The 24,920-nt window shown below is 35.9% G+C and overlaps 1 protein-coding gene across 1 annotated transcript in view; it reads left to right on the top strand.

The window, feature by feature from the left end:
• Window positions 1–24,920, top strand: part of LOC108970514 (titin) — a 94,062-nt gene that overhangs the window by 18,467 nt on the left and 50,675 nt on the right. The window contains exons 6-7 of the mRNA XM_018935956.1: window positions 2,530–2,658; window positions 6,351–6,488. Of these exons, the coding sequence (XP_018791501.1) occupies window positions 2,530–2,658; window positions 6,351–6,488 (267 nt within the window). The remainder of the gene's footprint in view (window positions 1–2,529; window positions 2,659–6,350; window positions 6,489–24,920) is intronic.

Genomic DNA, 24,920 nt, shown 5'->3' with positions numbered 1-24,920 from the left:
GCCTTGCTAAATCAAAGCGAAAAATGTTTCAAGTATTCTTCCGCTCATTATAGAACAYTTACCGAGTTTTAATAATACATTTTTCGTTATTTGGATTCCAGTTTCAAATACTTTTACTTAAGGGGTTAGGGGTAGTAAAACGCACGACGCCACGAAAAAATTCCATTTTGCATTATTTTTTTTTGCTATTAAATCGTGTTATTTTACAAAAGTAGTAATATGACATTATTATAGAATGTATTGACTTGAAGCCACGAAAATTTCAACAAAACAAAAAAAAAAAAAAAATATTTCCAAAGTTATAGTTGTTTCAGTTCTAAAAAAGGTACTTGCGGTGACCACCATACGTTCTTGGAGATTCATCTAAAATCAATCGGACAAAAATTAGTTTTATAAATAGATAATCCTGGGCCTGATCGAAGGATTTTTTGTTTTTTCAAAAATTAACAGAATGACGACCCCAGGAAATTTTTGTCTAAATTTTTGGGAAAGAATCAACAGTTATTTGGTCTTAAAAAATCGAAATTTTTGAAAAAAAAATTCTTCGATCAGGCCCGAGTTTATTATGTATCCTAAAAGCTGTATAAATTTCAATAAAATCTACTGAGCGGTTCTCGAGTTACAGTTGTCACCAGTTTAAAGAACATAGTTTTGGGAAAAACGTGTTTGAAGTTTCACAATAGCGCTTTGAAGTGCCCAAGCTCTCTTTGTTATTTGTTGAATAACTCAAAAACTAATTACCASATCAAAGAATATTTTTAAGATATTACACTTAACGAAAATGCAAAACAAAAAAAAAAAAAATATTTTTTGGACATTCTGATTCGTATAATGATCACAACTAGGGATTATGCAGTCATTGAATTGCTTGATGCAGAGTTGTCCAGAGATATGGGAGAGCAAAGCATAGTCTTCATGGAACATGTTTAACTTATTGCAAGTTGTATTATAATACTTATCATTCCAAAGAAGTAGTTCTGTGAAGATTTGTTTTCGTTCAAGACTCCTAATGAAGGATATGCAAGAGCACTCCACGCACCATAAAAGTATCATGTGATGCTAATGTAGCATAATGCAATATAACCTCCACCCTAATCGCTGAAACTTCGACTCAGCGGCAAACGTAGATTTATGTAGAGTGGAGTTTAATTAACTGTAACTTTAAGTTCTCATTCGGAATTCAGTAGAAAAGCATAGCTCATAAAAATATTTTGTTATATAAAATTTCGAACTAGGATGAAAAATTGCACTGATGTTATTAAATTTACACCAGACAAATTGCTTACAGCTCTCGCAAGAACGCAACAGTCAAAGCAGTCAATGAAAAATAAAAAATAACTAACGCGGTTTGCAATAAGAGTGTTATAAACGTTTTTTTTTAATAAAACGAAAACGGTTTGGAATATTAATGAAATTGTTCATTTTTGTGAAGAGTGCCATCAGATATTCGGCTCAAAAATATTCGGTTATCATTGAGCGGTAGCGATTCCCATTCACAGTAACGTCTGGATCATCACRGAAGAAGTACGGTCCAATAATGCTGCCGGCCTATAAACCCTAATTTTTTGGGATGGTCACTCATGGAGTACTTGTGGATTACTGCCTGACCAATAACGCAATTCACATATTATTGGCCGCTTTAAAAACGAGGATCGGAATGAAAATAATACAAAATGGAGTAACACGTCTGCATAACGCTTTCTTTTCATGGGCAAATGCATTTTTCCAATTTCTAACGCACCAGTCGATAGATAGATGGCGCCACCAGGGGGCGCTAGATTCAAAAAGTYCTGCTTACTTTGGAACGCACCTTGTATACCTCATCGCTGAATAAAATTTGCCCGAAAAAAACTTCTGGGAACTTTTCAAGAGCTCATAAATCGAAGCGATGTCGCCTGAGAAGGTCGGGCGGCTTCAATTCTTGCACAAGCTGCATATTATACACTATCGTTTTAAGAGATCGATCTCTTGGTGTAATTGGCGATTCAAGTGTTTATAATTTGTAACGAGTTATCGTAGATAAGAATAAYTTTYCTACACTGYTGCCTAGGCGCTACTACTGGCTACTGGCGCCACTGTCATGGCAGGATTATAATGTAGCTTCGTAAAAGTTTGTCAGGATTATATAGAAAATGTTTAGTAATATGGTGTTCGAGAGTCTAATGATCTCAAAATATCTATAAAAGAATTGTTTTTGATACTCAGGCGATATTTTGTTTGCATGACTTCTATGATGGTATTTCATGTTTATACTTATGGTTTAGGAACTTGATCAAGAAGAGTTGTGTGACAAGTTTACCTATTTCAATAGAAAATGAAACAGCSCATCAGGTTATAGTATATTTAATAAAGTGCACAAATAATTAATTTTCGCATTCACTTTGATACTTAAGTTCGCATATATTTTTGCCAAATTGCAGACTACTTTCGAACATGCAGCAACATTACATCTATTAAAGAATATAAATTAAAGTTTTTATAATCCATTTGATCTAATGTACACATTTGCTTTATAAAACTCTCTTTCAGTTAACGTGGTTGATGGCGAGCTGCTGCATATAACCAAAGTGAGTCGGCTGCACATGGCCGCCTATCTCTGCGTGGCATCAAACGGAGTGCCGCCATCCATCAGCAAGCGGGTGCACCTGCGCGTGCAATGTAAGTAAAAACACATTTTGATTTATACGGAAGTTTGTGCAAAAATAAACACATCCRTTTTGTTGGAGATTTAAATATTTTTAGAAATTTTTAATGGAACAACAACATCGCTTCACTCATTAAATATGCTGAAAAAAGATACACCACGAGTGAAGGTGTTATTTGCGTTTTTCAAACTCATCTCTACTGGCATTAACGCCGCTCGAGAACTTTTTCAGCGCGCCACTCGCATATTGAGTGGTCAAAACCAGCAAAATATTTTAATTAAATTTGGCTGCCAAAAATTAGAATTGCCAAACAYAACCAACAACACATACAAGCAMACAAACATACAMACATACTTGAATAATTTGCCAACGAGTATGCTGTCTGCTGCACAACCATTCATCTACTCGCTAACACTCACCGGCCGCCAAATATGGCAACTCCCAACCAATTTTGGGCAACAAAATTTGCAACTGCTAACATGTACTTTTTGTTGTTGCTGCTCTGCCCGTTTTAGCTACTATCAATTTTACCACAATTTGTGCAACATGCTTGGCAGCCGCCACAATTGCGCGTTGTTCGTGCCACACGAGTAGCTGCCGCGCCGGCAATGAGCTGCAAAGTGCAAAAGTATTGTGCAAAATATTAGCAATGACTGTTGTTGTTGTTGCGCATTCGCACGGATCTGGCTGTGGCTGATATTAAAATGGTTATAATTACGGCTTTTATTGTATTGGTTTTTCGGTGATTAGCATGCAACTACACGCCGACTTTTCGTTCACGTACGAAATTCCGAACGGTTTTGCTCGCGCCCGTTGTGYCACGTTGGCCAAACATCAATTGTTTAATTAAAACTTTTTGTTGGCACCGAAATTTTCACCAGCAATTGGTTTGGCTTTAGTTGTTTGAGCCAAATAATAAATGCTGATTGTGGCAGATTTGACGCCGCAACAATTGCGCGCTCCGGGAAAAGTGTTCGGTTTGGTGTAGTTTTTCAATAAACTGAGATACATACAATAAGATATAAATTAGTAAATTTTAACGCGTGATTTTCAGGTGATAGATAATTTAATAAYGAATAGTTYGAGTAATATATGTTCACTTTGTGGAAAATAATTCAAGTACCCTCTAGTYGCAGAAACACCGACCATCTTAAGTTAGGAAAATCAGTGATTAATTTCTCTATTATCCAGTAGACGCCCAAATGAGGTTGTTAGCAATGAAAACCGTATTTGAAAGTGAAGTCCTTAAACTGGACTTCGAATTACTTTCGCATCTACCGCATTCTCCAGCTCTGGCACCCAGCGACGATACCATACATGTAGCTGATGCACGAGTATMAAAGCTTGGATGGGTCCCCTCTAGTATGTATACTCGTATAATTCATACACTGACCGACATAATCCACGTAAGGTTTGTTAAAAAAATGGAAATCTTTATAATACTGTGATCAAGTTGAAAGGTGAATTTTTAATTCACATATACTTCGCGTGATTTTTGAATCGGTGAACTCTTGCTTCTGTAAATTGTTAGAACTCTTAGTGATATCTATCCTAAATTTAACGTCAAAATATTCATTATAATTTGAGATACGCGTCGTTTTGTAGGCTTTAAAAGTTAATTCTTCGTTTTTTCCTATATATGAATTTGTTGAACAAAGAAGTACGATAATGCTCCATCTCCTTTGGCAACCACCGTATTCGCCTGACTTACATTGGTGTAACTTCTGGSTTTTCAGCAAATTCACATGACCACTCCGAGGACCCCGTTTTGACTCAATTGAGGATATAAATCGAAGAAGGCTCTGATGCCCATCACGACGGAGGATATTTTCAAGTGCTGTGATAATTGGAAAATTCGTTGGCATACATTTATAGCAGCGGTAGTGGATTTCTTTGAAGGAGAAGGAGAAATAAATAACGAATAAATAAAGTAAATACCACATGAATGTAGAACGCTTTGGAGCTATCAAAAATCTCTCATAAAACTCTTTTGCCGTTGCGAGTGGGTATGCAACTTGTTGCTTACTTTCGGATAATACGAGAAGTTGTACTATCGGATTGATTTGACTGAGACTACGCCTTCTAAATAGGCTTTCTTGCTAATATACAAATAATATAGTTGTTATAAGCCTCACCTAAAAAGGTCTTCAATCTAAGTTTTTCCACAAAACATTTCTGGAATATTTTCAAAGATTAAATTTTTGTGTTTCCATTTTCGTTTGCTTGAAATTTTTTTTAAATTTTTATTGGACCAGTCCAGGTCGAACTTTGGGCATGTTTATATAGAAGTCGTATCTTAATAGCTTGGACAAAAATAACTTCAGCTCGACGAAAAATTGTTAAAGTAATATCGAACGGTGTTTGGGATTTTAAGTGGCTCAAGATTAAATCGGTTTGGCGAGTAGACCGCATTAGATGTCTGGGTGGAAGCTGAAAACCAATTGAACTTGTTAGTGCCAAAAATCCGTAAATTTTCATACGAAATATCCGTATTCAAACCGCTCAAAGCGGTGCTTCATAAAGCTCTTAAGCGTGGACTATAAATTGAAGTTTAAGCTCGGACTGCGTGAATATTAACGACCCATATCGAAGTGGGCCTTATTTAACATAAAAACCACCGACGCGAGATTCGCTCAACAGAAATTTTCCAAACTACTTAGTAACCGAAATTCACTGAACCCACGCGATGTGAAGCATGCTCGTGCTCGTAATGGCATCTGCTTATATGCAATGTAACACCTCTTGTTGACATGTACTTTCACATACACTTGCACTTACAAAACACACACATACAAACGAGAACATGAGCCAACACYGGTGTTGCAAGTACAATCCGTTCACCACGACCGTCACCGCAACATCGACACCAGCCTTGCGAGGTAAAAGTCAGCAGTTGCCCCTGGATCGAGTATGCCATATTAGTGACAACAACTTTGTTCCGCCTCCACTATGACATCTACAGCACTACAGTACTATGATGCRACATACTCGGGTCACCACGACATGACGTTTTTGGCTGTCACAAAGTCAGCTGYGGCGCAAACGCGACACGAAAAATCGAAATAACTTTGGCATATCTGAGCCGTACGTGATTTCGTCKGTGTGGCATTCAGCAGTTGTTGTGCGTGCAAATGGCTGAATGTGAAGGCTTGCTTCACGAAACCCAGCGAAAATGCATTCATTTRTTAAACTTAATTAGAGGCAATAGGGCTGCATATGTCAGCTTCTTTCAATATCGTTCCTTTAGTTTGAGTTTTACTCTTCCCTTATGTCTTTCGTATTATTTCTAAACTTCTTATCGCCTTTTGTTAAATTTGCAAATTTAATTAAATTTTTAAAAATAATACGAACGCAATAAATCATCACGACAAATATGTATATTTTTTACAATTAAAAATTCTACTCGCTGTTAAAGAAATTTTCGAAATTTTCGAAAAGACATATTGAGCTGGAGATATAAATCCAAGGAAGTCTTAGAACGTGAAAAAACTTCCAAACAAAAAAGTGATACAGAGCTGGCAACTGCTTTCACAGCCCCATTTATTGTGCGCTGGGTGTGATTTTTCTAAAATTCTTTCCCAGAGCGTCTACATAGTCTCCAAACGAAAAGTTATCTTTCTGGAATCATCTACCACATAATTCTTTTCATAGTTTTTTTTTCATACACAGTGTAACAGGAAATAAAATCTTTAATTTATTTTGTAGTTCCGCCGATGCTTTCCATCCCTAATCAGTTAGAGGGCGCATATGTGGGGCAGGATGTGATATTGGAATGTCATACAGAGGCATATCCAGCGTCCATAAACTACTGGACAACCGAGCGCGGTGATATGATTATATCAGGTAAGTCTCCYTAGTTATTCACTGGAATATATCAAMATATTTAGAGTTCGAAAATCAAATGATAACTRATTTAGTACCATATTAAGCATATCGTTTGTTCTCTCTTACATCTTCCAGTAATTGCTATGAATAATACGCGTTATATTTGAACTTATATACCATAATAAAACTCCATAAGTTAGTATTGTCTTTACAGCACCCGTGTTTTAAACTATCTTCGTCCTCAGTATATAATCCTTAAACTGTGTGTTATATTTTGTCCACGAATGAACTCAATTTGAATGGGTATCAAAATCTATAAACCACCCACTATATTTTAGTACTATGGAAAAAGATAAATTCCAACCTATGGCTTGTTCTTTATATCAGCACAACTTCAATGAGTCACAGTAAAATATTGTTCAACGTCACAACTGAGAGATATAAACTCAACTTGAATAGCACCTCCGTTTAATTGGACCGTCGCGTCGTCAAGGTCGGCGCCTTCGGAAAGGTAGTTATATGTAAGAATACATCCAAGAGTCTTTCTAAGATCTCCAACAAGCAAACGCATTATGGTTGTGAGATCAACTATAGTTTTACTCTGAACAGGGCACATTGAGTTAGCGACGAAGTTTGTACACGTAAAAGAAAACGGCGGAAACAGATGTAAATGATCAGCATGACGAGCTGCGCGGGTTTAGCAATGTTCATGCGTTTATCTGCCGTCAGTTTATATGATATCGATCTAAAATTTTGCAATCGTTCTTTTTATTAAAAAGGTACTCAACGCCGAAATTGGACCACTATAAAATATAACAGTATATAACCTGAACGATCGGAATAAATTGCTTGAAAGGTTTTGTATTTGTGAAGAGTACCATAGCTTCGATCATCCCACGTTAGGAATTAAATATTACTTTATAAATTTTTAATATATATCTTTATTACGATAGTAAAGTAATTTTTTTTTTATTCAAAGCTCTTTTGAAGATACAGCAATTCTTTGCTCGGGGTGCTGAGTTGAGGAGTTTAAGTGGCGTAATCGAAAGAMTTGAAATTTGTAGGGTATAATCAGCACATGCAAATGCTTAGAGTAATCTATTATCAATCAGCAATTCCCAAAATCTTGATTTTAAATTTTTGAWATATTTATTTCATAATATTTCGTTCCTGCAACTGGATTGACTTTATTAGTAAAACGCCGCTATTTTTTATATTTTAAATAGTCCAATCAGTTGGAATCGTGAAAGAAAGGCGAGCGCAATAATTCAAGCCGGGTGTGTTCAGAATCACTGATTCATGTTCTACACAATATTTTTAGCCTGAACTTTAGTTTATATTTACACTGTCGAAAAGTGTGTTAATAAATGATAATAAACAGAAWTCTCTTTCTTATTACTGGTTATAAAAAGTAAATTCTAAAAAATCAGCCCGTCAAATTGAATAACCCCCTTAAGGCTTTATTTTGTATTTCACTATCAYTATTCACTGCTGCCACGGATTAGCAGAAGTATTGCCAGGCTTAGTTCTAAGATTCATTCTTCTTACTTACCAGCGTAGACACCGCTTACGCGATTATAGCAAAGTCTACAAGAGAGCGCCAGTAGTTTCTTCTTTCGCTACGTGGCGCCACAAGTACTGCAACATTATAGCATGTCACTTGCAGAATATTATGTTAAATTTCATAGAAAAACATTAAAAAATATTAWATTTCAAAAGGTGAAAAATACACTGGAGTGTCTCAGAAAAATGTGGGATTGTAGGGAACTTCMTAACTCGGTGCTGGATCATCTAAAATCAAACWAGTTAGGAAGAGCTAATTCGGRYGMAAACGAACATTTTATACTCTTACAACCAGTAGGGATCAMAGACGACTAAATATCTGCAGGTCTTAGCAAATTTTTTTATTAAAGTATGTAGCGAAAGGGTTCAACATAATTGTTCGACAAAATCGAGAATGGATTGCAATCAAATTTGGTATCCCTTTACATATTTTGAAGGTCATAGACTCATTTACTTTTACAGTAGTCAGTCAGTCAGGAAAAATTATATTTAAACCATTCTCAAAAGTAGTATATGTGATGAGAACGGTCTGAATTCAATACATCGAGTTGATGTGAAAAACGTCAACCAAAGGAACGAAATTCATCGTATCAGACATATGAGATTTACACCAACCCCCGTTTAATTTATATTGAGGGCCACACCATAAATATAATTATATAACTTTTAAGAGCACGTGTCCACTTAGTTTCATTGAGCAAGAGCTTAAAACACATACTTATATATCCATCAAAGTATTTGAAGTGCATTAAGTTTGTACATTGCTCAGGATTTGTCAAAATTCCGAATATCAGTTATACGAGGGCCAAAGTAATTTTTCGCACGATTTTATCCATTTTATGAACAAATATATACTGTGATTAGCAAAGTACGCTTACTCATTATGATTGCAGTTACTTCTAMATTGGTCGATTTATGTAGTATAAAGTCAACTGGAAGTTCAAAAATCTTTATGTTAAATATATGGGGGCTAAGGGAAGTATTAACCTGTCTCTTATACACATCTAGATGTGTATAAGAGACAGAATATATACTGTGATTAGCAAAGTACGCTTACTCATTATGATTGCAGTTACTTCTAAATTGGTCGATTTATGTAGTATAAAGTCAACTGGAAGTTCAAAAATCTTTATGTTAAATATACTAACTAAGGGAAGTATTGAGTATATATAGTAGTATAACAAATTTTAAACCRAGAACTAATTCCTTTTATAACTGAAGCTTGACTGAAAACTAGTTGTTTACTGTGAAAAAAGTGTGGTATATTCGATATACGAAAAATAAGGTACGAAGGACATCACCTTTTTTTTTCAGCAAATACTTTAAAAGCATGTTTYTAGGTCGTTTGAATTATACTCATTTTTCCATTTAATTCCAATCAATTTAATGTGCCGCAAGTAAGCTTTCACGTYCTTAAGGGTTGAGTTTGAGTAAAATTTTGTTCAAATGCCAGCAAGAATAATTTATATTYTATGCTGCATAATCTTAGGCAATATTTTTTTTTAGTGCCTATCAAACTGTTTGTCCTTTTGCCACACAGTTTCAATGAACTTTTTCCAGGTTACAATCATACAGACGAAGCTAAAGAAAGCGGTTTAAAAAGAAATATGATTTAGACACTGTTTTAAGCTTGTATACGTTATACTCTTTTTTAGTGCAAAAATTGCAAAATTAATCAGCTTGCGAAATAACGGACACGCTTATATATATATGTATATTGGTTCATGAGCTTGCATCGCAAGTAAATAAATTAGAGCGTGTGCATAAATAAACAACAGATGAACCGACATGCATAAGTGTACAGATAAAATTAATAGGAGCCGCATATTTATTTTTTATATGTATGTATATGGCAGTCATGAGACTTTGTGCAATCGACAGCTCAACACTCTCGCTTTAAGCCTTCATATAATGAATGTGGTGCGCTCATTGGCACCTATGTAAATTTATAATATATATATGGTATTATACGTACACAAATAATTGTATATGCTTGTATATGTTCACAGATATTGTTGTAGGGCGATGCATTCGCATATTTGCAGAATTAAATTGCTTATGCATGAATTTTAATGCAATTTCCCAGTTATATTAAAGGCCACTTGTCCCTTAAAGCGTTAACATGCGGAAATATCACTCAACTGTTAGAACAAAATTAATATTGTTGCAGTTGTTGTTGTTTTAACACCGTTACAGTAATTTAGTAATTTTTTTTTTGCTTAAACGATGCCTACTGCCGTGTACTTGTCGTGCTTATTTATACATATACAACACAGATGTTGTTGTTATTATTGTTGTAACTATACCTTTGTTCCACGTTGACGGTTGCAAATGCTGTTGTTGATGCTTTTTGCTGTTTTCGTAATTTTGTTGTTGTTGCTGTTATTGTTCTTGTGCACGACCAACTGCATCGTTGCACTTTTATTCTCAAATGCATTCACGCGTGTATATGTATTAACACACAGTTATTTACGTGTGTTCATGTGTACTATATATGGCTGTGCGCATTCGCTTTCGCTGCTGCAGCCATTGTACATACGCATAGGTAGGAATCGAGCAACCGCCAACGGCGCGTAATTCGTTGATTACATTTGTAACTCATTTACAATTGCGTATACGCCGTGCACAATTTAACCTACAAAGCGCCGCACACTCTGCGGCACTCTCCTTGCGCTTTTCTTGTGTGCTSCATTTTCACTCCGCGTGCGCTCAGTCGTCACCTGCGTTGCGAATGAATGAGTTAACAGAACAAATGAATGTAGCATTAACAATTGAGCGCGAATGTATAGACCGTTGCACACAGACACACCGTCAGCCTGCTTTGTGGGTTTGCGTGTGTGTGTGTGTGTGTGAATGAGAAGTGCGGCTTCAAGCTCAACTTGAATRCATCTATCGATGTAGTAGTTTACAACAAACAATTTAAGCACACGTCTAAAGCATTTCTAAACACTGTGTGCTGTCTGGTTGAAGCTAAATTCTCAACGGATTAAGCGAGACCGTAATTGTTGAAAGTAAAAAAATGAACATACGAGTATTAATGAATAAATTTGAAAATGCTTTAAAGAATAATTTTTTTGATTACAGGAAAGTAAGATTCTATACCAGTAAAAAGGAAGATAACTACTCCTCAAAATTTCCATTAAAGATGGCTATTCATAATCTTTCATCTCATAATAAAGATAAATGAAGCTTCCACCTAGATAGATGAACTCTTCTTGAATTTACTGATATACCAAGATTATGGTAGTTCTAAGATTTTTAAATTTCTTAAACAAGTTTTACGAGAAAGATTGTCCAAAAATATGTCTATATGTGATTATTTAAGGGACGACATCCTTGCCTTATTCCAAGGGCGTATGGATGAAGTAGGGATAAAAACAAGTAAGTTATAGAAGACTGCTGTTGAGAATGGTTTCATTTGAGGACTTGCCCTTATGGTAAATATGGTATRAAAAAAAARTAGGCAAAGCTGCATTAGGTGCATGTTTTTTAGTGAAGCATATGAGTGTTTTTCGAGTATTAATCTGAAAAAGTTAAGTCAGGATATACTATTCAGCAAAAGCTGATTGGTTATTATTTTTTTGAYATTTACGGCAATTCGATCATCTCGTTTTATTATGAGTAGAGGTTGAAAGGGTTTTTTACACTGCCTTCGAAGGATAACAAGGAACTTATTCGTGTGTGCCATATGTCCACACGGAATCGTCCTTTTTGATGTTAAATATATATAGTACTGTTTCGAGAAGGATTCTGCAGTAGAGATATTAACAAAATCAATGAAACCTTACTATTCGGTGACACTTTTCCAAAAACGACAACCGTTGAAAGTGTACAAGGTGGCGCAAAAATAACCTTCGATGTTTTTTGCATGCAATTTTTTCAAAAAATGAAAAACTTTGTTTCTGCTTGTGGATTACTTTTATTTGGTCTTTCAAATTTTTACATCAAGTCGAGAATATGATATCGGGTAAATGGCCGCCGCCATAGTTGATTATCATTTCAGCCCTTTTTATGCCATTTTTTTCCATCACTTTGGCCAGAACTTATGGCGGTAGGTCCTCACATTCCTGACGGATATTGTCTTTAAGCGCTGCAAGAGTCTGAGATTTGTTGACATAAATCCGCGACTTCAAAAAGCCCCACAAAAAGAAGTCTGGAATGCATCCTTCAGCATATCGGTTGTGCCACGTGCAGTGTGTGCCGATGCATTCTCCTGTTGGAACCACATGTTTTCCAATCCCAGTCCATAAATTTACRKCAAAAAGAACTCATTGATCATTGCTCTGTAGCGCACACCCCTCACAATAACCGTTTGGCTCGCGGCGTCTTCGAATAAAAAAGGTTCGACGACTCCTCCAGCGAAAACTGCACACCAAACAGTGACCTTGAGCGGGTGTAATGGCTCTTCGTGGGTTACACGCGGATTTTCAGTGCAACAGAAGCGTAAATTTTGCTTGTTTACGTGCCCACTAAGATGTAAATAGGCCTCATCACTTATGATTATTTCTGATGAAAACTCATATTCCCTTTGGTGGTGATTAAGGATGGCTTGAGCGTATGTTAGACGCGATTAGCGGTCAGCAGCTAACAGCTGCCACCGTCTGGATTTTGTACGGAAACATCTTCAAATCTTTTACCAAATTTCGACTGATACCCATTTGCATGGAATGTCGTCTGGTCGATGTCGACGGCGCTACCGTGACATCCTCGGCAACAGCAGCATTATTCTCTACAGARCGGCTTCTCCGGGGTCTGACGCGCCTGGCAGCATCTTGTGTTGTGCCAGTCTTTTCGAAGCGAGCGGCTAAACGTCACTGTGTCTCACCAGTAGGCTTCGGACGGCCAGGAAATCTGCGACGCAGTTCACGTTGTGCCAAAGTCACCGTCCGATTATTGGTGAAAATAGAATAAATAGTCACCAATAACCCACGTTCTAGAGCAATGTAGCGTACCATTGTTTATTTACGTGTATTTTGCATGTGTTTACTACACAAATGTCAAAACAGAACTGCCATTAGAGGTCAATTGCAAAACTTATAGCATCTTCTGTTAGGAGGATTACTTTTGCGCCACCTTTAAGTAAGTATTAATGAATTTCAGCATGGTGGCACCGATGGCACGGAGTATAACGTAAACAAGAAAAAAATTTAACTTCGGCGGCACCGAAGTTAATATACCCTTCACAGGTGCTTTTCTCTTAGTAACTATGTGTTCAGTTTGTATGGAAGCCATATGTTATAGTGGTCCGATATCGGCAGTTCCGAGAAATGAACAGCTTCTTAATGATAAAATGACGTTGGCAAAATTTGAAAACGATAGCTCAAAAACTGAGGGACTAGTTCGTATATATACAGACGGACATGGCTAAATCGACTCAGCTCAACATACTGATGCGCGTGTTACAAACTTCGTGGCAAACTTAGTATACCTTGTTTAGGGTATAAAAGCCTACGATCTTTTACTGGCCCACCGACGATTGTTGGTGTTTGACATATTTAAATAGTTGGCACCAGTATACTTTAGGGGACCAAGGAAAAACTGAACTCTACACTTCATCTGTAAGTGTCCAGCTTTATCACGACCTCGATGTAGAACTTCTTAAATAATCTGGCTTTAAACCTCGAATGTTTAACTACAAATCGTATAACGGTGATAAGTAGTTCCATGGAATAATTTCAATTGATTTAAACACAACGATTAATCGAGATAGCAATGATGACGAATACACATAATATACTGAAMTAATTTCTGTGGTCAAGAAATTATTAACAATTTACAAACATTCAAAACAAACCAATCCACAGCAGTATTATATGCAAGATTCTGAGGAAAAGCGGATAAAGCCGAGTTGCGCACAAAACAAAAGAAGCTAACGATTTTTCACAGGAATATATAAATGAGCAGAGCAAAGTTCAKTTTTTCAGACGAAAGCGAATGTAATATGTTTCGGAAAAAACGCAGGCCATTATGATGTAATGGTGTAAGTAACATTCTGTTTCTTGAAACMACTAAGAACACGTACTTACACTTGGTGCTACCTAGAAGACATTAAAAGGCTGTTCCATTTCGAGGTTTCCTACTTTTAAAGAAAAAGAAACAGAAACTTCAATTTTAATGAGGAATGTTTATTATTTTTCGAAAGAATATTATTTGGCATTTATTTTTTAATAGGTTGAGGGTGGATCCATTGAGTCCAATTTTCGATAACTCGTTCGAGCAGTTCGATTGCTAACTGATGAGTGGCACGCGTGATTTTTTGCTCCAAGACCTGAATCGAAGCGGGACTGTCCGTATAGACTTTGGACTTTACACATCCCCACAGGAAAAAGACTTACAGTGTGATATCACACGATCTTGTTAGCCAACCAACCGGCCCAAAACATAAAATTATATACTCTCCGAAATGTTCTCTGAACTAATCTATTGATTGATGCAAAGTGTGGAAAGTGGCGCGGTCCTGTTGAAACCAAATGTCATCGAGATCATGAGCTTCATTTTTAGGCAGTGTTTGTTAACTATTTCGTTCAGTAACATACATATATTGATCATTCCATGAGGTGTCTTAATGAAAATTCAGAATGCACTCTTTTCTAGTAACAATATGTTTTGATGCCACAATACTTCTCTTACCTCATATACCTTATAAGTATTTAAAACTTCCAGTCGAATTTGTAACTTATAAATAAATTGTATTGAAAAATATCAGATATCTTAACAAAATTCAGTGAAGGCAAAATATTGAATAGCTCTATTATACTTTATGTAAAGTTGTGTGAGTTATCGTTAGAAAATTGGGCGTATACTTGTTCTCGAGTACACTTGAGTAATACCAAAAGTTAATTAAATCAGTCCAGATTTTCCCTTAGTCCCAATGCGCCCGACATTGCAATTTCGCACTTTGCAGTTATTTTTAAACCGCTCATAAAGAATATATTAATAAAATTAAGCTAATATGTTTCGTAACTTCAATGTGATTTAGTACTGAATGTGAATCAAGTTGATCAATATCTATAACTAAGTCTCACATCATATCAACTTCCGATCCTTTATTAGTTTTTTCCTCACCTCCGCTCTGTATTAAATTCACTTCTTTGAGTTAATTATATTGATTTTAAACAAATGTCTCGGACTTGAAGCAAAATTTGAGATTAAATTTGTCAATGTCCTATAGTATAAGTTATATTATATCAAATATGATTCTAATTCACTTACGGTTTCCTCTAATAGTGAATTTCATATGCACTTATTGGCACGTGTTTTGTGCCGACCTGAAAATATTTCATCGCCCTTGAACCTCACAAATTGCAACTAGTTACTCTTGAATTTTTCCTTCTTTTCAAATACGCTGAAATAATTATATAAATAACGATAAATATTAATGAATGCAATTACAACAGTTTAATGAGATATTAGAATATACCCTAGGACAGTGCTTCCCAAACTTAGTTTTGCCATGACCCGGTAATTTTCACACTGTCCTTTTGTGACACAATTAATAATTTTAAACTCAAGACGGTTACATAATATTAAATAATACAGGTTTAATAATAGGAGGAGAAATGTTTTATTAATATTAAATTATAATATTTTGGTATCTTTTGTACTCACTTTTTAGTGCGAAGTATGTACGTAGCTGTTGCTTATTTTTAATTATAGAGTTCGAGTTTGCTGATTTTGCTGAAAGATTTATTTTGAGTTCGGGTTCCACTTCCAGCCTGCTTCGATATTTATTATTAAGGTAAACTAGTGTTGAAAACCCAGCTTCACATTTGTAAGTCTTAAAAGCATTTCTCTTTATTCATTCTCGCATGAATTCAGTCGTTTAACATAAATTTCTGCCTTTGAACGTGCTCATTTCTGCTAAATAGCAGCGAGAATGGTGAATTTCGTACTGCAATTCTATAAGCTCTGTTAACTGTCCAATCGAACATCATACAGAATTCAAATTGCATAATTCTCTATATCTTCAAGTTCTCTCGCTGAGCTTTCGCCTCGCTATTTTGTATCAACTTCAGACCAGTCATCGGCTGTGAGTGACAAATAAGAAAAGGAAATGAGTAGGAGTTTTGATATCTAAGAGTTGAATTTGAGGCATTAATGAACATACTGCTTAATCATTAATTGAAGATCTTGATAAATATTTTATATAGTGAATTTAACTCTTACCTATATCAGATTTACTTTTAGTTTTTCACTTCGAATATGGAGACAAGCGACGCCAGCATAGATAAAATAATTGTAAACTTGGATCAAATACTGATTTGGTGAAAACACAATTAGAAATGGCTGGCAGCATTCAATTGATTCAAATTCAGATCAACTCAACAAATTTGTGGTATTACGAACTTCAATTATTTTTAATCGAAGTTTTCTTTGCGTTGCCAAACTAAACAAATGAGGATTTGACAAATAATTGAACAGCCGTTAGTTGTTAAAGGAAACTAAAAGTAATTGAAATCAGTAGCTTTGCTTTTTCTCTCTTAACTACTACTTGCTTGCACAATTTCTGCTGGAAATTCTTAATAAATAAAAAAAAACAGAAACCAGCAGAGAGCGTGAAAAGTTGAGAGAGCTGCTATTGAAAGTTCTAATAGCAAAAATTACCTATTCTATTGAATGATTTTCAAGTATTGATATGAAGGGTTTGTGAAAACTACATATTGATATTTGCCTGCTAGTTCTTGTTGATTTTTCGTTTCTTTACTTTTTCGTTATTTCGCTCTTTGTGTGAGTAACTTTCAATCTCATTCTTCCTGATAGCTGACATCTACTAGCAGTTGAGATACTAAGCTAGTAATTTCCCACGAAAAGGTGATAAAGTACTAAACTTGACATTAGTTTTGATTTATATTATGATAACTAAAATATTGGACTAAACACTAAATAAGCCACAAAGTAATTCACCGTTMTATTGACAATTAAATGGCTTTTAAATAATGTTTGTTACAGATTCATAAGCTATTTTCGTTTAAATAAGGAATCGTTTGTTTTTTTACTAATAAGACGAAGGAACGTTACCACAAACTAACCATTTCCTTGCTGCCAATAATTATCCAGAAATCGTTTAATGTCAAATTATAACTAATATTATTTACATTGATACAGTAGTATTCACGGTCTCTCGCTACCTATCTCTACCGTGTATTTGATAACAAGTTACTGTTCCTTTGCTTAAGTTCGATTAACTACAGGTATAACATTTCCATTGTAAATATAATMAGTTATATTTGTTGATTTTACCTTAGATTATATTATATAAATAATTTTTCGAAGCCACGAACGACAGTTAAAGGCGTCTGTCAACTGTGATCTCCAGAACTCCAAGCAATATATAAAAAGGAACGTCACATATCGAAAAAATGCCTAGAACCTGCCACAAATGTGCTGGCTAATATTAATTCCAGCCAGTTCGCCGGATTTGAAGAAAGTGTAACAATTAAGACGCTTTCACCTTAGTCTGGCGAAAGGTAGTCAGCGGTGGAGAAAGTATCTAGATGTTTCCACCTCATCTTCGCCATTGTAACTTTGAACAGYTACGGCCTCCAAAATCTGTAGCCTCATCGCTTGCGTGCCAATGGGACGATGTCTAATTAGTACATCATTGCGGCGTTGTAAATCTTGCTAAGAGCTAGCAGTTCAAAAGAGTTAGAAGGCATTCGCAAACTCACAAGTGTTGACCAACGCTTGCTGAATACCTTGCGCCGCCCGTAGCTCAGACAACCCTTTCCTTGAGCTTCGAGCMAAAAGCTTACTGCGCCTGGTCCCTAGCGATTCCACGCCACCCACATATTCATGGTTCAAGTTATCAGTGATGCAGTTGAAGTTAGAGAGGACTTTGGAACATCCCCCAATGGAACCGTTAATATGTCCAGTTTGCTGAAGTCTGATAGCAACCTTCGCAGCGTCTGCCGTCTATGTTCACGTGAGCTAAATAGAGAAAGGAATCAAGTGTCACCATTGGTGTTGTACATATGGCCCCACCAATGCCAATGAGAGTCACACATTGAACACTATATTCTATCTCTTCTGCGAGTCTATTCTTTCATAGCGCCTTCGAGCAGAAAAATACTTMAAAGAGCAGTATTGGCTTAACGACGTTTTCGCAAATCCAAAGCACAACATTTGCTGAGGCAACCCATGGCTTCCCATTAGCTCCTTTACAAAAATAAAAGGCAATCAATATCTTCCTCACTTTTGGGCTTCCATGATAGATTCCTGTTAAGGATGAGACCCAAGTACTTCACCTTTTCGACAAAGTGAAGTTTTTATTCTGCTAGACAGCCAAGCCGCAGATTTCCTTTCAGCTAATAGATTGAGGTGGCCTTACGTTAGTTTGTAGTCGGTATATAGAATTTTTCTTTTAACCCTTTCTGCATAGCCTATCACCCGGTTGACTCACTCCTCGTTTTTTTTTTTTTATAGATCATTTAACAGTAAGATCTATAGTAATGGAAACAAAACATCACCTTGTGAGCTGCCTCTATAGATCTTTCGTAGTACACATTTAGTGTCGRACTCTGTTGATGCTTTTCACGATAATTCTACACCAGAGGCAACATGTTTCGGGAGATATATATTTTTCGGCAGCAATATGTTTCGTKTGAATATTTAAATTGATAGAGGCGAATAACTACATTTTGAATGATATGGGCTTTCTCTACTGTATGTGAATAGTTCCATATTCCACATGTATAAACTACCACACTCTTACATCCGCAATTATTTCATCGAATTCATTCAAAAATTCCATTGCCTTTCAGCTCATTGGTTCTGGTGACAATCATGCAACCGATTGCAATTATTTATGCATTTACAAGAAAGCTTATTTTCAACATTACGTCCGAGCTTATGGTTGACCTCTTCAATAATTCAACATGCTAAATGGCAAATATTTTCATATAACGGAAAATTTGAAGAACTTTTCACCACATAACTGTACATTTGCAGCACTTGCAGGGCTCACTTATTTGACCTTCCGACAAAGAAAAGAATTCTCGGTGCATTGCCGGCATGCGAACACATACATGTGCATTTGCGGCACTCTGGTTAAAATACGGGATTAGCTTCTTTTGTACCGGTGAAACTGTGTCGACGCACGCACATGTGTGTGTGTGCACAAAGTGATTATTTACTTATTTAAATGTCTGAATGCGCTCAAGCTTCCATCTGACTAGTTATGCATTGGCACACACGTACGCAGCTATGTATGAATATGTGTTTGTGCATTTTAATCTGAGCAATATTAATAGCTTACACAACTGGCCCAAGGTAAGCGCAACAACAACAACAACAACAACAAAAACAAGTGTTACATGCATTAAGCAACATAGCTGTGATTGTACATGAAGTACACCAATACACAGGCTTGCGTAGGTACAAATGTGATTGTGGTCGAGGGTTTGCAAAAACAAAAACAAGCAATGCAAAAATGTTTTACAGTTGCTGCGGTCGGTTTTGTCTTTTTTGGGTGATGCGATTTCCATGCGCCATTGCAGTGTCATATAATTACGCGCCATGCACACGCACACACGCACACACTCGCATACGCAGCTGCATAAATGTAAATATATCCGCCTGTTAGCATGTGTTGCATTTAATTATGCAACGGTAATGGCAATGCTGTGCAATTGCGGCTGAATGCYTTCACTCAACCTATATATTTAAGTAGATGGCGATTTCCAGGATTACTCAAGGCAATGAAATAATCCGATATATACTTCTTATTGTATGTGTGGAAGTATATATGAAAACATAAATGTATATGTATATGTATATGAAAGAGTGCACAAGGATCACAACTAGTGTGATTAAAACAAAAACGATTTTCGATAGATTATACGTATACCTAGAACCGGATTAAGAGCAAGGCCGTCGGGGCCATGGATTCAACATTTTTTTTTATTTGCTCGTTTTCATCAGATTTTAAGGATCAAATTTAAAATTTGCGGATTCCGCCTTAAACTAGCTTTCAACCTCTCGGTTCTAAATCAGCGAATGTGCAACTTTTAATGAGGGACAAGAGCTTTTCTTCGATTTTGGGTTGAGGAACTGGAAACATTACTTGATGAAGTTGGTTGCAAACAGAGGTAAACCAGGCGACACCATTAGTGGTGTGCGATGCTAACAACAAAAACCTTTTAAAAACTAAGAAAATAACGGCTGATAAATTATGTCTCAACTGCCTTATAGTCCAGACTTTACCCACTCCGACTACCGTTTGTTTCGATCGAAGCAAAATGATATCACTGAAATATAGTTCACAAAATTGGTTTGATTCATTCTTTTGCTATAAAAAAATTACAGCTTCAGAAGGGAAATACTGTAATTAAGGCTTTTATACATGTTTTTCTTAAATAAATGAAAACAAATCTGACAAAGCTTCTTAGTTTTATACTATTACGAATATGCTAGTTATTCGAACATCAGCCATTTTTAAGCCCCTGTTTATATGAAAAACATGACAATGAGGATGTGTAATTTTTAAAAAGTTTATGMTGAAGTTCCTCAATTAACTTTACAAATTTTCGTCATCTTTCGAGAGAAGCAATGAAGGGTATGTGATGTTAATTACATGAATTTTATCCATCAACCTGTTTCTAGATTAATTGGCCTCAGTAAGCTAATTCAAATGACTYTTTCTACTGTTAATTTATTTCAAGTGGCAAAAGTTGTTGCAACTCACACTCACTTACTTTTTTTTTTTTATTTAAATGGAATCAGTTATATTGGGTAGTCGAAAAAGACTTTTCGCATTTTGTAAATAGATGTCGTTGCAGTCGTATATTTCCAGTGCTACTAATTTTACGTTGTATCATACCATATAGTGTTGGAAAGGTAAGACTTGAAGCTTCATTTACCAACAAAAAAAAATAAAAAATTAAATTCGTTGAAGTTAAAAAAACTTACAGCTGTTCAAAAAAGAGTGGAAATAATGAAGAAATACGCTATATTTTGAAAATTTTGTTTGAAGTTTGAAGTTTGCGGAGACGATGCTGTATCAGTTCGAGTAGCACAGCAATGAATCGCTCGTTTCCGCTCTGTAAATTTCGWAATTTYSATTTRCACTAATRGAATAATGTCTCTAGCGGAAAAATGGCAAAAAGTGGACGACCAAAATGGTACATATTTGTCAATTTATTTATTAGTATAAATATAAAAATAWTAAGTTGAAGACTTTTTCGACTACCCAACATGTATTTAGATAGCTAGAAGTAATAGCCCGTTGCAGGTCTCATTTATTGAAAGAGAATTATAGATAATTCATATCATCAACTCATTTCAGCGTACATAAATAAAGCAAAAATTATATCAATGACGARTTTCTGAGTTCTACTAGTTRATATAACTCAAATTATCAGATTTGCCCAGGCATGACTCGYTTGTCTTATATAATATAATACAACGCTAAAAAAAATATTGTTTCTAATATCCAAACCTTCAAAATATTAATTTTTCTTAATAATGGTTCATAGCATTAGCTTTCGTCAATCAAGAGCAGTTGAGCTGATCGCATACTCGCCAACTTATTCTAATACAAGCATCGCCTGGGGTAATGGACAAGAATTTTCATCAAGATTAAGATAAATAATTATTCTCTCTAATAATATCCTGAACAGGTCTGTGTGTCGGCCCTTCTATAAACACACATGTTGAACTGAAATTTCGTCGACATCTTTTTCTCACCAGAAACTGCTTATTTGTCGCGTACAGTCATATTTTGGACTTTACGAATCCGCGATATTGCTGTATTCGGAGCGCATGTAATTATTAATAACTCTACTGAGTTTTTTGAATGCAGAAAAAATCAGCTAATATTGCTCTAGGTCGGTTTTACTACTGTTGGTTCAAATGAAGGGCGTGATTTCAAAACTACGCATTCGTGGTATTAAAATGAGCGAGAATACATTTTCCATATTTATATACAGGTTCTATATTTCCAAAACCTTTTTATATGGAATAATTTTCTAGTTCGATAAATTAAGCAAGTTTTATTCATAGGCAAAGTCAATGGGTTTCGTAATTCTGAACAAATTTTTAACTCAGCAGCGCATTCCCAAGCCCTGGAAGCACCCATCGTCATTTACATATACGTATGTATATGCTTTTGTATGGATTGTGGCAACATACGCAATTTTATTATGAATTATGCTGTCGCATATAATTACTTTCGTTGTGTGCTTTTAGGCGCTGTCGTCGTTAGGCTGCTGCTCATTTTGTCATTTGCTCTCGTTGATTATGATTATGGCATCATTTTAAATATTATCAAATGATTATCATTATTATATTGCGGTAAACGTACAGCAACAATAATAAGCTAGAACAACAAAGTGGCARACGTACTCAAGCGCCTAATGAAAAAAATCACAATTACGACACTTATTGAAATTGTTGGCAATCAGCAGTTAAATGTCATTTTGTTATTTAACACAAACAAATTCTGTTTTGACGCTAACAGTTTCAACATTTATGCAAATGTGCCAGCAGATTTTCGTTGGGAATTTGTGCACGCAATGACGTAATTTATAATCAAGCGCTTATGTTTGCGCTAATATAACCCTTGAGTGGACACATTTTGTGGATACGCATAGGTATTTGTTGTTTTTAGATGTATTTGTCATTTTTGAATATGTTTGCAAATTTACGGTGTGTGCGTAATAAACGGTGCTGTGTAGTAACATAGCTTAATTTATTCAATTTCTAAATTCCCACAGTTTATCAATATTAATAACTGCATGAGCCCTCCGGAAATTAATTTACAGTCAAAACACATTCATATATATACACATATTTATCAATCCCTCGTAACTTGACAGCTGAGTGAACTTTTACTTTCTCGTTGTCCAAGTTACTTGAATACATTGCTTACGATTTTTATACTCTCGCAACATGTTGCACGGAGTATAATAGCTTTGCCATGCCATGTTCGCAATATGAAGCTAAGTGAAAAATAATGTTCTGCGAAGACTAAGCCGCAAGTCATACTCCAAAAGATTTGATATGTACGTAAGATCTCAGTAGAGAAGAGCGTCGGCGGTACAGAATTGAGAAATATACCTGGTTGCACCGCTTTACTCGAAAGTTATCTGATAAATATTTATCCTACATAGGGTCAACCTCTTTAAACCGTCCAAACAGTACGTTTTCTGAGCGTCCGTAAAGTACGGAGACCTACCTACTCGACGATATCTACTTCATTGTACTTAACTTTCAGTCCAGTTCTGATTTTTTCAAATTTGGAAACACAAATAAGTTTTTCTAGCACAAATCTGAGAATTTGGTGGATATTTCCACATATGATGGTAGTTAAGAGCCGGTATCATGTCATAGTGGAATAAGAGTATTCCGATATATTAGCCCTGTGATCGTTTTGCACATTTCTCAGCATGCGATATATGCGTTCACCACCTTCTTAGAAGTAGGTCGCCCGGCAGTTCATTGCTTAAACTGATTCTGTGGGTATGATATCAAAAATGTCGAACTTRTGGTTATTTGTGAACTGCCAGGTATTACCTTAGGGCCGCCAAACCCTAAAATATAAAAAGACAACCAACATACCAGTAGACTCAAGTTTCGTTGGCAGTCATGATAAACCGCGTGGATCGCATGTTTGGATATGCACCGATTATAAAAACTGGCACCAKTCAGTGCATAATATTATATTAGTTTATCATCTTTACATTACACGCTCAAAAGGATCAATCGAACTACAGCAACGCCTATTTCCCACATGCTACTATTTTCAAGTTATGTCAGATTATTGCATCTTTCAATAAAGCAACACTCCAGATAATGGAATAAAACTCTATAATAGTAGTGGCTTCAGGAAGGGACATCTTTCMTTTAAAAGTAGTCAAAATCGAACCATACCATACCTTGCATTCATACTTCGAATATGATGATCCTCGGTTATAGGTAACGTTTTGCCGAAAATATAMACGATCTATGTAAAAGCAAATGAAATCGGTGCATAGCTTCATCTGGCCTACATTTGCGTTGCCGCATACGCATGTATTATATTGGCGAATATTATTACTACTTCACTTGTAGAATGGTGTTGGGCAAACAAGTTGGTTGTGCTCAAATTTTAAGTCTGATCATGCCTTCTCTTAGCCGCTATATMTTCAAAAATGGTTGCGTTCTGCTTGTAGAAAGAGAGGGTCTTAACAACACCCTGATTACGCATCAATAAAAGTATAGCATYGATTGTCYAGTGAGAGTTTCATGACATTTYATTGGTTGWAAGTGAAGTTATTGCGTTTTAAGTGTCAGCATATTTGWGTTATCGGTGCGAAAATGAGCTTCGAACWAAGAGCCAACATTAAATTTTGTTTTAAAATTSGAAAAAYTTTTACCRAAACGTTTYAATTGATGAAACAAGTTTATGGCGATGATTGTCTATCCCRTAGTASAGTTGAAGAMTGGTTTTAATGTTTTCAAAYTGGTCGTGAGGACATAAATGACGATCAACATGTGGGCCAATCAAAATCCGYGATCACCGGAAATTCCATCGAAACTGTGCGTGAATTCATCAAAACATCAGCCGAAATTGTCATTGAAATTCATGGAAAATTGAATATCTCCAAAACATCGATTTATCACCTTTTGACCGAACATTTTGGCTTACGAAAGGTGTGGGCACGGCGTGTACCGCACAAATTGACTGAACATTAGAAGGACGCTTGTGACCGATTATTTGACCAAAAATCACATTTTAACCATTAACCACGCCCCGTATTCACCTCATATGACACCGCGCGACTTCTTCCTTTTCAGAAAAATGCATTTGCCCATGAAAAGAAAGCGTTATGTAGACGTAGAGGCCATTCAAAAGGATTGCACCGGCATACTGGCGGCCATAACGGCCAACGAGCTAAAACACTCGTTCGA

Source organism: Bactrocera latifrons, unplaced genomic scaffold (assembly GCF_001853355.1).
Source record: "Bactrocera latifrons isolate USDA-ARS-PBARC rearing strain unplaced genomic scaffold, ASM185335v1 scaffold_30, whole genome shotgun sequence".
In the NCBI taxonomy this organism is placed as follows: domain Eukaryota; kingdom Metazoa; phylum Arthropoda; class Insecta; order Diptera; family Tephritidae; genus Bactrocera; species Bactrocera latifrons.
This window is presented reverse-complemented; position numbering and strand designations above follow the sequence as displayed.